This window comes from Pongo pygmaeus, chromosome X (assembly GCF_028885625.2).
Source record: "Pongo pygmaeus isolate AG05252 chromosome X, NHGRI_mPonPyg2-v2.0_pri, whole genome shotgun sequence".
Taxonomy (NCBI): domain Eukaryota; kingdom Metazoa; phylum Chordata; class Mammalia; order Primates; family Hominidae; genus Pongo; species Pongo pygmaeus.
Window position 1 is genome coordinate 10952825 of NC_072396.2, and position 13110 is coordinate 10965934.

General features: G+C 38.9%; 1 protein-coding gene across 9 annotated transcripts in view; it reads right to left on the reverse strand.

The window, feature by feature from the left end:
* The window catches only part of MID1 (midline 1), a 384641-nt gene that overhangs the window by 68776 nt on the left and 302755 nt on the right, over positions 1-13110 (reverse strand). For 8 of the 9 annotated variants that reach the window (XM_063660355.1, XM_063660359.1, XM_063660357.1 and 5 more), the window contains exon 3: positions 8927-9022. The exons of the other annotated variant lie outside the window; for it this stretch is intronic. In XM_063660355.1, the coding sequence (XP_063516425.1) occupies positions 8927-9022 (96 nt within the window). The remainder of the gene's footprint in view (positions 1-8926; positions 9023-13110) is intronic. 9 annotated transcript variants of the gene reach the window in all.

Consider the following 13110-nt stretch of genomic DNA (forward strand, 5'->3'; position numbering starts at 1 on the left):
GTTTTATATAAAGTTTCAAAACTGAAACTTGGGAATGTCATTCTAAAAGTAATACCAGCTTACTAAGCCTTATATTCACTTATTCATAAGATTAATCTCATTCCAAAATACTCAAAGATTTTTGCTGGTATCTTCTCATTACTCCTCATGAATATGCCCAAGAAAGAAACAGGATCCAATGCCTGTTATGAATCAAATTTTTCTAAGTCAAGGGCACTGAATCCAAAGGGAGACATTCAAATATGTGTTAGATACTTTAATAATTAAATTTAACCTCAACCAAGAAAAACTACATTTGCTTCATGAGTTGTCAATTGTAGTAAACTTGGTAGAGTAAACTGTTTCAACTGTTTTACTATTGCATATGAATAATGTCTATTCATATGCAATAGTAAAAAATAATCTTCTCCAGAGATGATAAATTTCTGTGCAGACCAACAGTTCTTTTCTCCTTTGTCATGGGAATCCTAAGACGTGAACTTGGGAAATCAACCATTATTATAGTGGCTCGTCATAATCCAGTTTCTGAAAGCCACCATATTTGCACTATCACATTATCATAATTCTAGAGCCTATTACATGGAGAGCCAGAGCTGACTGTGGGTTGTATGATGTGGTTTAATGAGGCCCAGAATCTGACTCTAATTATACCTTGAAAGCATTCTCACAGGGGGTCAGATCGGGTGGGAATCTGACCCTCATCTGCAAGTGAAAATGGATTATAACTTTGGACATTCATGTCGGCCCCCAGCAGGATATACTTCATCCAAGATCAGACACACGTTCACAAGACACAAATAGCTCGTTTGGTGTTTGCATGCTGGTCTTCATCCAATGGCTCCGGATGAAGCCATTGCCAAGTTTTCTATGGAGAGAGAATGCTTTGGCATTACAAAACTGCACAACAAAATTAAACAAATGGTTCATCTTTCTTTTTAACCCAGTGATTTTTCATTATTTCAAAGTTTACAAATGAATGCTTTTAGGGCTCAGTGAATTACTGGAAAAGTCTTCTACAGACTCCCATCTGTTTTGCCAAGTGATTTTCTACAATTTCTTACACGGTACATATCACCCAAGTAACACCTCACTCTCATCCTTTTCAATTTACAAAACTCATCATCTGAGCAGAAATCTAATTAAACAGCCTTAATTCCTCCACAAGAACCTTGTCACTTTATGTGACAACTAGCACTGGAGAAACTCAGAGAAAGCCGTATGAGAGCAAACTTTCCATTAAAATAAAACAACAACAAAAATAGATTAAAAACTTAGTGAGAAAAATAATGGCAAAAAGAATTTTAAGAAGTGATTACAAACAAGGCAAGATAAACCAAAGGGGCCAATGCTGGAACTTTGAAGGGATGTTGGATTAGAAAATGCCCTTCTAGGATGACCTTGGGCAAGAATGGTAAGGACTGCTGAGCCTTTATCCTCTTGAAACCATTATGGCAATTGGCCACCCTTTCCCAGTTGTTCTTGGCCATCATCTTTAGAGTCACAGTCAGCTATCATTCCCAAAATGAACATCTATTAAGTGTCAAGGTGTTGTATTTGCTGTAAAAGAACTTGATTATCGGAATGTGCAGAAAATTTGGTACATATCAGTGATTCCAAGTGTTTGCTTAGCTAATAAACTACGTCTTCTGATTTTTCAAAGAAAATGGGAAGAGGAATGTGATGAAGAGATATAGTCCTTATCTGACCTAGAAAAGTTAAGTTCTGCAGGTGACCCAAATTTTGATCATTTCTCATAAGCTTGTCTTTCACTACATATACAATTAACTCCAAATTTGTCTAGTGTTAACTACAAACTCATCCATTCTACCTTATTTCTCTCTTGAAGGAAACAAAACAGAGTGGTTGAAAACCCATTAGTTTTTACAATCCTAGACAAACATTTCTTAGGAGTCTACCTGAAGTTGCTCTTTTTTTTTTTTTTTTTTTTTTTTTTTTTTTTTTGAGACGGAGTCTCGCTCTGTCCCCCAGGCTGGAGTGCAGTGGCGTGATCTCGGCTCACTGCAAGCTCCGCCTCCCGGGTTCACGCCATTCTCCTGCTCCGACTCCGGGGTTCACGCCATTCTCCTGCTCCGACTCCGGGGTTCACGCCATTCTCCTGCCTCAGCCTCCCGAATAGTTGGGACTACAGGCGCCAGCCACCACGCCCGGCTAATTTTTTGTATTTTTAGTAGAGACGGGGTTTTACCGTGTTAGCCAGGATGGTCTCAATCTCCTGACCTCGTGATCCGCCCACCTGGGCCTCCCAAAGTGCTGGGATTACAGGCGTGAGCTACCGCGCCTGGCCTGAAGTTGCTCTTTCAATGTCTCTGCCTCCTGAGTCCCAAACTGTCTTGGCCTTCATACTCTGCTCTCGTGTGTGTGTGTGTGTGTGTGTGTGTGTTAAGAGACAGGGTCTCACTCTGTCACCCAGGCTGGAGCGCAGTTGCACTCTATGGGTCACTGTAGCCTCGACCTCCCAGGCTCAAGCAATCCTCCAGTCTTGGCCTTCCTTTGTTACTGGGATTACATGCGCACACCACCACGCCTGTCTAGTTTTTTTTATTTTTTGTAGAGACGAGGTCTCACTATATTGCCCAGGTTGTTATTGAATCCTTGGGGTCAAGTAATCCTCCTGCCTTGGCCTCCCAAAGTATGCTGGGATTACAGGCATGAGCCACAGCATGCCATTCTCTGTTCTCCACCGTTTTAAAAATATTTGGCACTTACAATCAAAAAGCCATTCATTTGCTTACCCTCATTTAAAAAACAAGTTATGAAAACAATGTGGCGGGGGTGGGGAGAGTTGGGTGGCTGAAGGGGAACCTTCAAACTGTTTTCCATTCTGAAGAAAAGCAGAGGTAAATCCCTGAGAAGAGATGTGGACTTATAAGGATGTGGCATTTCCTCATGGGTCGTGGGAAGGAATTCATTGATTTAATTTACAACAATTAGGAGGTGCCTCTGTGCTGTGAGTTTTTTTTAGCTCCAGCTGGCATGGGAATTATTTTCCCGGGGAATGCTCATACCCAAATACAAGGACACCTTCAGGAAGAGGAAAAGGAAGAAGTACCATCTAGGAACCAAGGATGTGAACCAGGAAATTCTTTTCCACTGCACTGATTTAAAAGAATAGCATTCTGATGCCTAACAAACTCCATGGCCTTTTTGGAGTTTCCTAGCGCTGTGAAGGTTTCCCTTGGACATGAGATTGTTTTGCATGACAATATCCATATTATTTTCTCAATAACCAAAAATGTCATTCCCTGAAAAAGAGTTAGAAATGCCAGTTGTCACTGTGAAACTCACACAGGTCTATGTGTTCCTTGAACCCTCACTAAACCTTCAAAACCAAAGTTCAAATTCAGATGCAACATGAAAGCCTTTCCAGCTCTCATCTCTCCCAAACTAGTTCCTACAGATCCTTCCTTCTCCCACGCTTTCCATTTCTCCAGAATGAACTACTTGCTTTGTGTACATACACTCCTCATCTTTCTATCCCCATGCCTTTATTTGCCTGGCAAGCAGTGCTGTCCCCCTGCTTCCATAAACTCAAATGTTACCTACCCTTGAAGGCAGGCTCAGATCTTGCGCTGCCTTCCCCAGTCCCCAGCTAGAAATAATTTCTTGCTTCTCTGAAAGTTTGAAGTAGATAATCCACACCTTCTTCATGGTAATTATGGCTTTCTACTTTATTTTGTGTTATAAGTGCTCTTCTGTCTTAGTGAAGATAGTAAACTTCCTGTGGGCAGGGTCCTTTGGCACCTAACACAGTGCAACACACACACAGTGGGTACTCCATCCGCACTACCAGAATGAACAAACTAGCAAGACACTGTAACAAATTAAAGTAACTGTCCACAGGCAAAAATGTACATCCCCTCCCAGAAATATTTGTTTAGCAAACACTGCTCCTAGATCAACAGTCTCTAGAACAGAAAGTCATGTTAAGCAAAATTATCCAAAACTTGGAAAAAAGAGAAAGAGAAGACTGTGAGCCCTTCCAAAGTCCCACGAGAGCATATTCCATGAAGTCAGCCTAAGTCAGGGTCATCTGACTCTCCAGACTGGGATGTAACAGAGTCTGACTTTCTATTTACTAGTGGTTAGGGCTTAGACTCTGCAAAGTTAGATGTTAACTTAGAGAAACCCAGTAATATGCAACTTATTTTGTCCAAATGTTTCACGTTTATTGCCCTGTAGGTCACCAACCAGTTTCGTATCCAAATTAGCTATGCTAGTCTGGCATTCTTTTCCCCCTACTACCCCCTTCTCCACATTTATATGTATCCGTTTCTGGCATCCTCCTTGGAAGCAGCTTTATCATCTTGCTGGTTCCTTCATTAAGAAGTTAAAAAAATCTTTGATGTGGACTAATTCAATCATTATATGAGAATTGGGTGTTCAACTTTTGAAAATTATAGTTTCAGAATACTAATAATTAGGAATAAAAACAAATGTAAAAATAAGTACTGTAAGTATCATTATTTTTGTACTTATAATTTTCTTTAATTTTTATCTAGAATAAATTCCCCAAATACCAAATTTACTCACCCATAAACATGTGTTTCCATTCCCAAGGATTTATACAAAAACAACAGAGAAAAGAATGAATATTCTTTATTCCTTGTTTAGAATTACTTCTAATGGCATGTATGTGTCTATTTGCAAGTCTGCTACAATCAATTCAGTAATAGCTTTATTTGAAAAGCCTGTATTGCAACTAAAATCATATCTGATCTATTAAAATAAAACCAAAATCTTCTTGTAAATTTCTTCAATTTATCTGTCATTTGAAATTACTGAACATCTTAGAATGTAATTTTACATCATGTTAGGATGAATAGCGTCTTGTAAATTCAAGCCATAATAATATTGCATTAGGAGCAATGCATTTGTTCTGAAATCACAACGGGTCATAATGGAAACCAGACATTAATGCTTTAAGGAGTAACTAGCTGAAATTGAATGAAATAATCACCCAATCCATAAAGCATTTATAAGATTTACCATAAAGCTCAGGTAATTTTTTTTTTTTTTTTTACTGAAGAGAAATCATTCTTACTGTCCTAAACATCAAATGCCATCACATCATAAAAATAAAATATGGCACACAGATTATTCCATTTTGTTCATCCATTTATTCATATAATACATATTAACTTTACCCTATAATAATGAAAACATTATGCTTGTTCACTATTATTTCCAATATTGTTTAATCAACAAGGCTCAACATGTTCCCTGGCAAGATGCTTGCCAAAAGAGAATCCAGTCTAAGCAGAGGGTTCAAAAGGTCTGGATTCTGCAACACACTGCTGCCACTGCTGCTGCCTTCACACTCTCAACTTCATCTCAGCATGATGAAACACTGATTCTACCCTGACAGTCATGTAGCTTTTAAAGCAAGAGGGTCTACTAAGTGAACCAATGAGCTCACTGATCAATCCTAATCTGCTCTCTCACCTATGTTTTATTCTAATTCCTCCTTTTCTTTCCTTTTGTATGCCTTTCCCTCTTCCACCTATCATAACCTCCATCAGCACCTCAAATGATGAACAGCTGGAGTAGATGGCTTAGGTAGGAGATGAGAACATCCCTAATTTCTATCTCCCTGGATATTATCTTTGGAAAACACAACAAATTTGGAGTTGGAAAAAGTTGCTAACTCATGTGTTTCTCTTAGTAATCAGTTTTACATTTCCGATCACAAGGGGAGCACTTGTAAGTAAAAGCACAGACTTTACAAACACAAAGTATTTTAAGCCTTCCACCAAAGCACCAGTGTTTGCATAGTAGACACGCTTTTACACTAATAGGATCTTTCTGAAAGCAATCTTTGCTAATTTCTGCTATGCTGAGGAATGTATCCCCGACAAACACCATTGTGTTGCATAAATAAGCTGACACGTCAATACCTAGGGTACTGAAAAATAATAGTTGTGAAATCTATAAGAACTGGCTCAAGTCCTGACTCTTCCACAAAGTTTCAGAAAAATTGTACTCACATTTTTTTCTCTTTTAATCCCCCCTTCTCAAACCATACTCCATCTAAGATACCAGTAACTGTCTCATCTATATTTTGTGTGCCAGTAGGAACAAACAAATGTTGCCCATTAAACTGTCTCACCATTCATTTAAGTTGCAGCTCAATTTCAGCAATATTAGTCTGTAAAAAAATGCTAATCTTAGAATCCATAAATGCAATATTCTACTAGCTGAGCACCTGATTGGCTACTCTACTGTTCTTTAAATATGTTGTTAAATGTGTGTACATTGTTCTCTAACATATTGTAATCTTTATTATTATTTGCTACATTGTGCGTCTACTGACAGTTATAGGCACATAGGAGGCTATAAACTTATAATTACTGCTTAGACGATCAAAGGGACTTGAAGGAACTCTTATTGCAAAAATGGAGTTACTGTCAAAAATTTTAAATGCATGCTCAAAATAATTTGCTCCTCCAACTTTAGATATTTTGGGGGAGCTGAACTTGCAAGCATTCAAATAGTGTTCAAAATTTGCCATTTGGAGAGTCATCATGCAAATTCATCTAAAACAAATTCCCTGAGCTCCTACTGTGTGAAAATCATTGCATTAGAGTCTATGAGATACAAAGACGAATTAGATTTGATTCCCATCCTCTAAGACTTCACATTCTGGTTGGAAAAATGGAACTGGTACATGAAAGAATGATAAAGCCATGAGAAGATTATTACTTTTCTTGTATTGCTATAAAGAAATACATGAAACTGGGTAATTTACAAAGAAAAGGGGTTTAATTGGTTCACGGGTGCTGCAGGCTGTACAGGAAGCATGGCACCAGGCATGTGCTCGGCTTCTGATGAGGCCTCAGGAAGCTTTTACACATGGCAGAAGGCAAAGCCAGAACTGGCACGTCACATGGCGAAATTAGGAGCAAGAGAAAGAGTATGTGTGGGAGGGGGGCGGGCGGTGGAGGGGGGAGTGTCATACACTTTTAAACAACCAGATCTTGTGAGAACTCACTCATTATCATGGAGTCAGCACCAAGCCATGAGGGATCTGCCCCCATGACCCAAACACCTCCCACCAAGCCCCACCTCCAGCATTGGGGATTACAATTCGACATGAGATTGGGGCGGGGACATCTCTCCTTTCTCTGAATCACATACACGGTATCATAAAATGTTATGTGATTCAGAGAAAGGAGCGATGACTCTGGTCCAGGGAACCAGAGAAACATTCACAACTGAAGTGCCTCTTGACTTAGGACTTGGAGGATACACAGGAAGCATTCTGACAAATAGACATAGGTTAGAGGAATGGGCCTACCAGTCAGAGGGAACTGCTTGGTTAAGGGCCAGAAGGCTTAAAAGTGTAGTGAATGGTAATTGTTTAGTTTCAGTTCATGGGGTGGGGTGGTAAAAAAGACAGTTTGGGAGAAGATGGAAGAGGACTTTGAAAATCACATAAAGGAAGTGGCATCTATTTTTTCCTTATGCAGTGTAGTCATTGCAGGTTCTGCTGTTGTTGCAATTGTGGTTTATTTCATGGAAACACATCTGACAACTAAGATGCGTTAATATACACCTGCAGCGGGTTAAACTGTGTCTGCAAAAAGGTATGTTCAAGTCCTAACCCCTGGTACCTGTAAATGGGACCTTATTTGAAAATAGAGTCTTTATTTTTTCTTTTTTGAGACAAGGTCTCACTCTGTCGCCTAGGCTGGAGTGCAATGGTGCAATCTCAGCTCACTGCAGCCTCGATTTCCCAGGCTTGGGTGATCCTCCCACCTCAGCCTCCCAAGTAACTGGGACCACAGGTGTGTGCTCCCACGCCTGGCTAATTTTTTGTATTTTTTAGTAGAGATGGGTTTTTGCCATGTTGCCCAGGCTGGTCTACTGAGCTCAAGCGATCCTCTTGCCTTAGCCTCCCAAAGTGCTGGGATTACAGGGTGTGAGCCACCATGCCTGGTCTGAAAATAGTCTTCACAGATGTAATCAAGTTAAAGTGAGGTAAGGCTGGAGTAGGGTGGGCTCTTTATAACAATAAGAAAATTTGGACACAAATTCAGAGACACACCAGAATGTGATAACGGAGGAAGAGTTTAGAGCGCTGTAGCTGCAAGCCATGGAACTCCAAGAATTGCCTGCAACTACCAGAAAATGGGAAGAGGCAAGGAAGGATCCTCCCCTAGAACCTTTGGAGGGCGCATGGCCCTGCCAAAAATCTTGATTTCAGACTTCTAGCCTCCAAAACTGAGAGAATAAATTAGTCTTGTTTTATACTTTCCCAGTTTGTGGTAATTTGTTATGGTAGCTGTAGTACACTAATACCTTTTTTTTTTTTTTTTTTTTTTTTTTTTGTGACGGAGTCTCGCTCTGTTGCCCAGACTGGAGTACAGTGGTGCAATCTCAGCTTACTGCAAGCTCCGCCTCCCGGGTTCATGCCATTCTCCTGCCTCCGCCTCCCAAGTAGCTGGGACTACAGGTGCCCGCCACCACGCCCAGCTAATTTTTTGTATTTTTAGTAGAGATGGGGTTTCACCGTGTTAGCCAGGATGGTCTCGATCTCCTGACCTCGTGATCTGCCCGCCTCGGCCTCCCAAAGTGCTGGGGTTACAGGCGTGAGCCACCACGCCTGGCCTACAATACCTTTTTTGACTGTTCTTTGTAAGGGCAATTAAAATCTACAACATTAGCACTGCTATGTAATGCTAGATCAGGAAGAGCTATAATGGGAATGGGAAGCAGCCCTGGATGGGAGAGATTCTCTGAAGTTCTAATTCCTTTTAATTTCCTTCATCTTCTATTTTGGCTTTTGCAAAATATTTAATTTTAACAAAGGATTCTTGTTTTAAAATTATAAAGCATGAGGATATCAAAACCTTGATCTGGCAGTTTTCATATGAAACATACCATACAGAAATACAGAGATACTCACTTCAACATGTTGACAGGTTTGGATGAGTTTAGCCAAAAGGGTCTCCAGTTCTGTGTTCCTCTTAATAAGGTTGGTGAGGTTACTCTCTAAGTTTTGCTGTTCAAAAAAAAAAAAGAGGAAAAATATTATTCTGCATACTTTTATACTTCAGATACACAAAATTACTCATACTCAGGAAAAACTGATACATTTTTCAGAAACCTTAGTGAAATCAACATAATTTCAAGTATTTATAGATTTAAACTGGATTTTCAAAAGTTGCATTTAAAAGAACCTTTTAGACACGCTCAGACTTTATTCTTTTTGTTCCCGCTTCTCGCACTAACTCAGGGATACTTAACAGAATAATTAGTTGTAGGTTATCTCCAGATCACGACCTAGGGAGAAAGGAGGTAATTGGATTTCTATCCCTTTACTTGCATCAGAGCTGGCAATAATATAAGGAATATATTCCCACATCAAATCAACTACCATTGGATTTTTCAGATATATCCTTTTATGGGCAGGCTGAGGCTAATCCCTTGGAGGAAGGTTTGAATTGTTTAGCTCTTGCTGACAATAAGGTCATTTATAGACATTTATGATTAGTCCTCGTCACACACACATTTGGTCAGTTGTAGTGGAGTTGACTTTCTGTATCCACTGGGTTCCACATACCTGGATTTAACCAACTGCAGATCAAAAATATTTGGAAAAAAATGGATGACTGCATCTGTACTGAACATGTACAGACTTTTTTCTTCTCATTATTCCCTAAACCATAGAATATAACTACTATTTACATAGTATTTACATTGTAATAAGTAATATAAGTTATCTAGAGATGATTTAAAGTATGCAGGAGGATGTGATTAGGTTATATGCAAATAACAGGCCATTTTATATCAGGGACTTGAACATCCATGATTTTAGTATCTATGAGAGACCCTGAAATTAATCCTTTATGGATACCAACAAACAATTGTACATTTTATTGTTCATGTTTCTATTCTTTGTCCATCAATGCCAGATCAAATTTCTTTGAACACTATATTTACCACTCATTATCCTGCATAAGACTCTAGAATTATTCCCTATTCCTTTAGAGCATCAAACTTAAAGTTCTCTGGAATGACTATTTAATCCTATTTTCAAACACAATAACTCTCTGCTCTGGGTAAGACTCACTAAGATTTCTCTGTTCCTTCTCATTCACATGCTCTTGATTGCCAGGGGTGTCCAATCTTTTGGCTTCCCTGGGCCACGCTGGAAGAAGAACTGTCTTGGGCCACACATAAAATAACTAACACTAATGACAGCTGATGAGCTAAAAAAAAAAAATCAGAAAACAATCTCATAATGTTTTAAGAAAGTTCATGAATTTGTGTTGGGCTGCATTCAAAGCGCTTCTGGGCTGCAGGTGGCCTTGCAGGCCATGTGTTGGACAAGGTTGATTTACGCCATTCATTCATTTACTTATGTGTTCCTACCATTCATTCATTTACTTATGTGTTCACACAACAAGTACTTATTAAGCTTCTACAATATGCCAGACTCTGAAAGAGACAGTGGGGAAATCAAATACAAATATTAATATCTACTCCCTGTCCACAAGGAAATAGATGACTGTACAAACTGGGAGAAAGATACTGCAAACAAGAGAAGGGAAAGAGTTGATGGCTGCTGGTTAAAGGTTTCTAAGAGGGCCAAGTCTTGCAGCTGAGGCTTGAAGGATGTCCAGGGGTTTTTTGTTGCACAACAGTGGAAACTTTTTGGAAAGAAAGAAGTGAGCATGTGGAAGAATCTTCCATGGGCAGGAAATAGAACAATGTCACATGCCAACATCAGAGAGGTTGAGAGGGCAAAAGATTAGGGAAACTGTATTTTAGCATATAGACAGTTCCACAAGTATGGCAAAGATACGGAACAACAGGAAATTTCATGGAAAAGAAAACAGACCTCAAATTTATAATGCCATCCGAAAAAGAGGATTTAGAAAGAGTTTGAGGGATTTTGAAAACTAACAAGTTCATAAAGGTGTTAATTTCATTATGCTGTAAAATTTATTTATGAAAATTTTAGCTCATTCTACTTCCCTAAATTTTTTATTTAGAAAAGTATATTAAGGAAAAGAACCACTTTTATCTAAGGCTTAAAATGCATATGTCAAAAGCAGAACTTTCTGGTTATTTTTAAAACAAGTTAAACTTATTAATCTGGTGTTTATCCTATTGACTGTTTTTAAAATTTTTTAATGAATGCATTTTCATTTCTAGTAGGTTCTTTATCTCCCTTTTCTTATTGAATTTCTCTCTGTTCCTATTACAAAAACACAATTCTCTTCTCCATAATCTCAAGACAACTAAACTTACTTATTCTTAAGCTCTTTTTGAGAAAAGGCAATTCTGTATTTCCCTGTGCTTGTTGAATATTTCTCAAGGATCTGATTTTATCTTTGTCTTGTAATTTTTGTCTGACAGCTCATACGATGTAAACTTTGTTCCCTGTGCTGTGATTTGGGGATTGACATAGCCCAGCCAGATGAGAAGCATATTCTGAGGTTAGGGCGTGAGGTTCTTTTCCCAAAGAGGACGCTCCCACAAGGCACTCGTGTGCAACAGAGGCACAGATCCTAGTTTGACTCAGTGCCTCTGCTTCCTTCCATGAGAGTTCTGTGTCTGGCTTCAATTCCAGAGAAGATGTCAGGTTCCCATTGAGTCCAGTCTATGCATGGGGGTCTTGGCCTCCAGGTGTACAAGGCTCTTGCCACATGTGATGTTCACTTCCCTATGTGTCCACTAAAGTCACCATTGCCCCATGTCTTCTCCACTTCTTGGGAGTAGCCCAGTGTCAGTCTTCTCTCACCACTCTACACTTTCTTTCATTTCCGGTCCTTGGAGGCTTTCCACATATGTTTATGCTTGGTTATGCATTCATTAAAATATATTTTAAAATATTTTACCTGTAATTCTCATGTGTTCAAACTTCAGAGGAAGGCTTTGTGCACATTTCATCTGGACTGGAAAACCAACAAGAAACCTTCAATTCTGTCTTGGAAACACTCAAAACATTTCAAATATGACAATTTTAAAGGGGAAAAATAACTTTTTCACTTAAAGAATGGGATACAAGAGGCTGAAGAGTCAGAGAATGAACTAGACACAGTGATTTATGTACAACTTGATCTTATGCTTGCATCAAAGAAAAACTTGCTTTTAACAACAACAACAAAAGCCAAAGGTTTTTTTTTAATTGTTTGGATTAAATGAATCGCAACTGCTAATCGCTTTATGGTCAGAGACCAGAGGATGATTTTGAAGCATCCCATTCTTCAATGTCCTTGATATAGACATAACTATCATAAGGTATATTTGTCAACTTTTTTGGTATGTTAATACTAGGTGACACTTTTCTTTTTGGCTGACCCTTCACAGCAGGAAATTTCTAGGGAAATACATCATCTAACTGTTTACAGTTCAATTGTCCTAAGTATGACTTTTCTAAAGCTAGTCAGCAAAAGAGGGCCAAAGAAATGCAATCCAACACATTGAGATTTTACAAACATCTGCTTGCTTCCCCCTCCCTTTATTAAGTATACATCATGCATCAAATCTGTTTTTAATCAACTAATACATAGACTAAAGCCCGTGGTTTAAACACATTGACCTATCCAGATCCTTTGGGGTTATTCAAATTTAAATAGTACAAGTGTTACTGAAGTCTGCAAAGAATTACCGAGTCAGTTAGAAGCATAATAAAGGGAAATTAAGCTGGGAGAGAGACTTGTTTCCAAGTGGTACCAAAGGGGCTGACAACACCTTTGAAGGGAACCTGGGTAATGGGAAGATAACAAAATCCAGTCCTTAATGAGCCATGCACCCATAAGCTTCCACTACAGGGACTTCTCTGATGATTTTCTGGAAATTAACTCTATCACTAACATCCTGTGTGGTAGTGGTCAGCAGGCTCCATAATCTCTTGATTTTGATTGTGATTTGTGCAAAACAAAGATCATACTTTTCCATATAAAAGTCATGGGATTAAGTAGATATCAGTTTCTACACTGCCCAATGGATATCTCAAAAAATTCTACAGAGCACAAGAAAAATTGGTTTTAGTTTCCTGTTCTCACCTTGAAAACATCAATATATTGACATCTCCTTACTCAAGCCAAGTTTTGTAGAAATCCAAGGAGTCAGGCATGA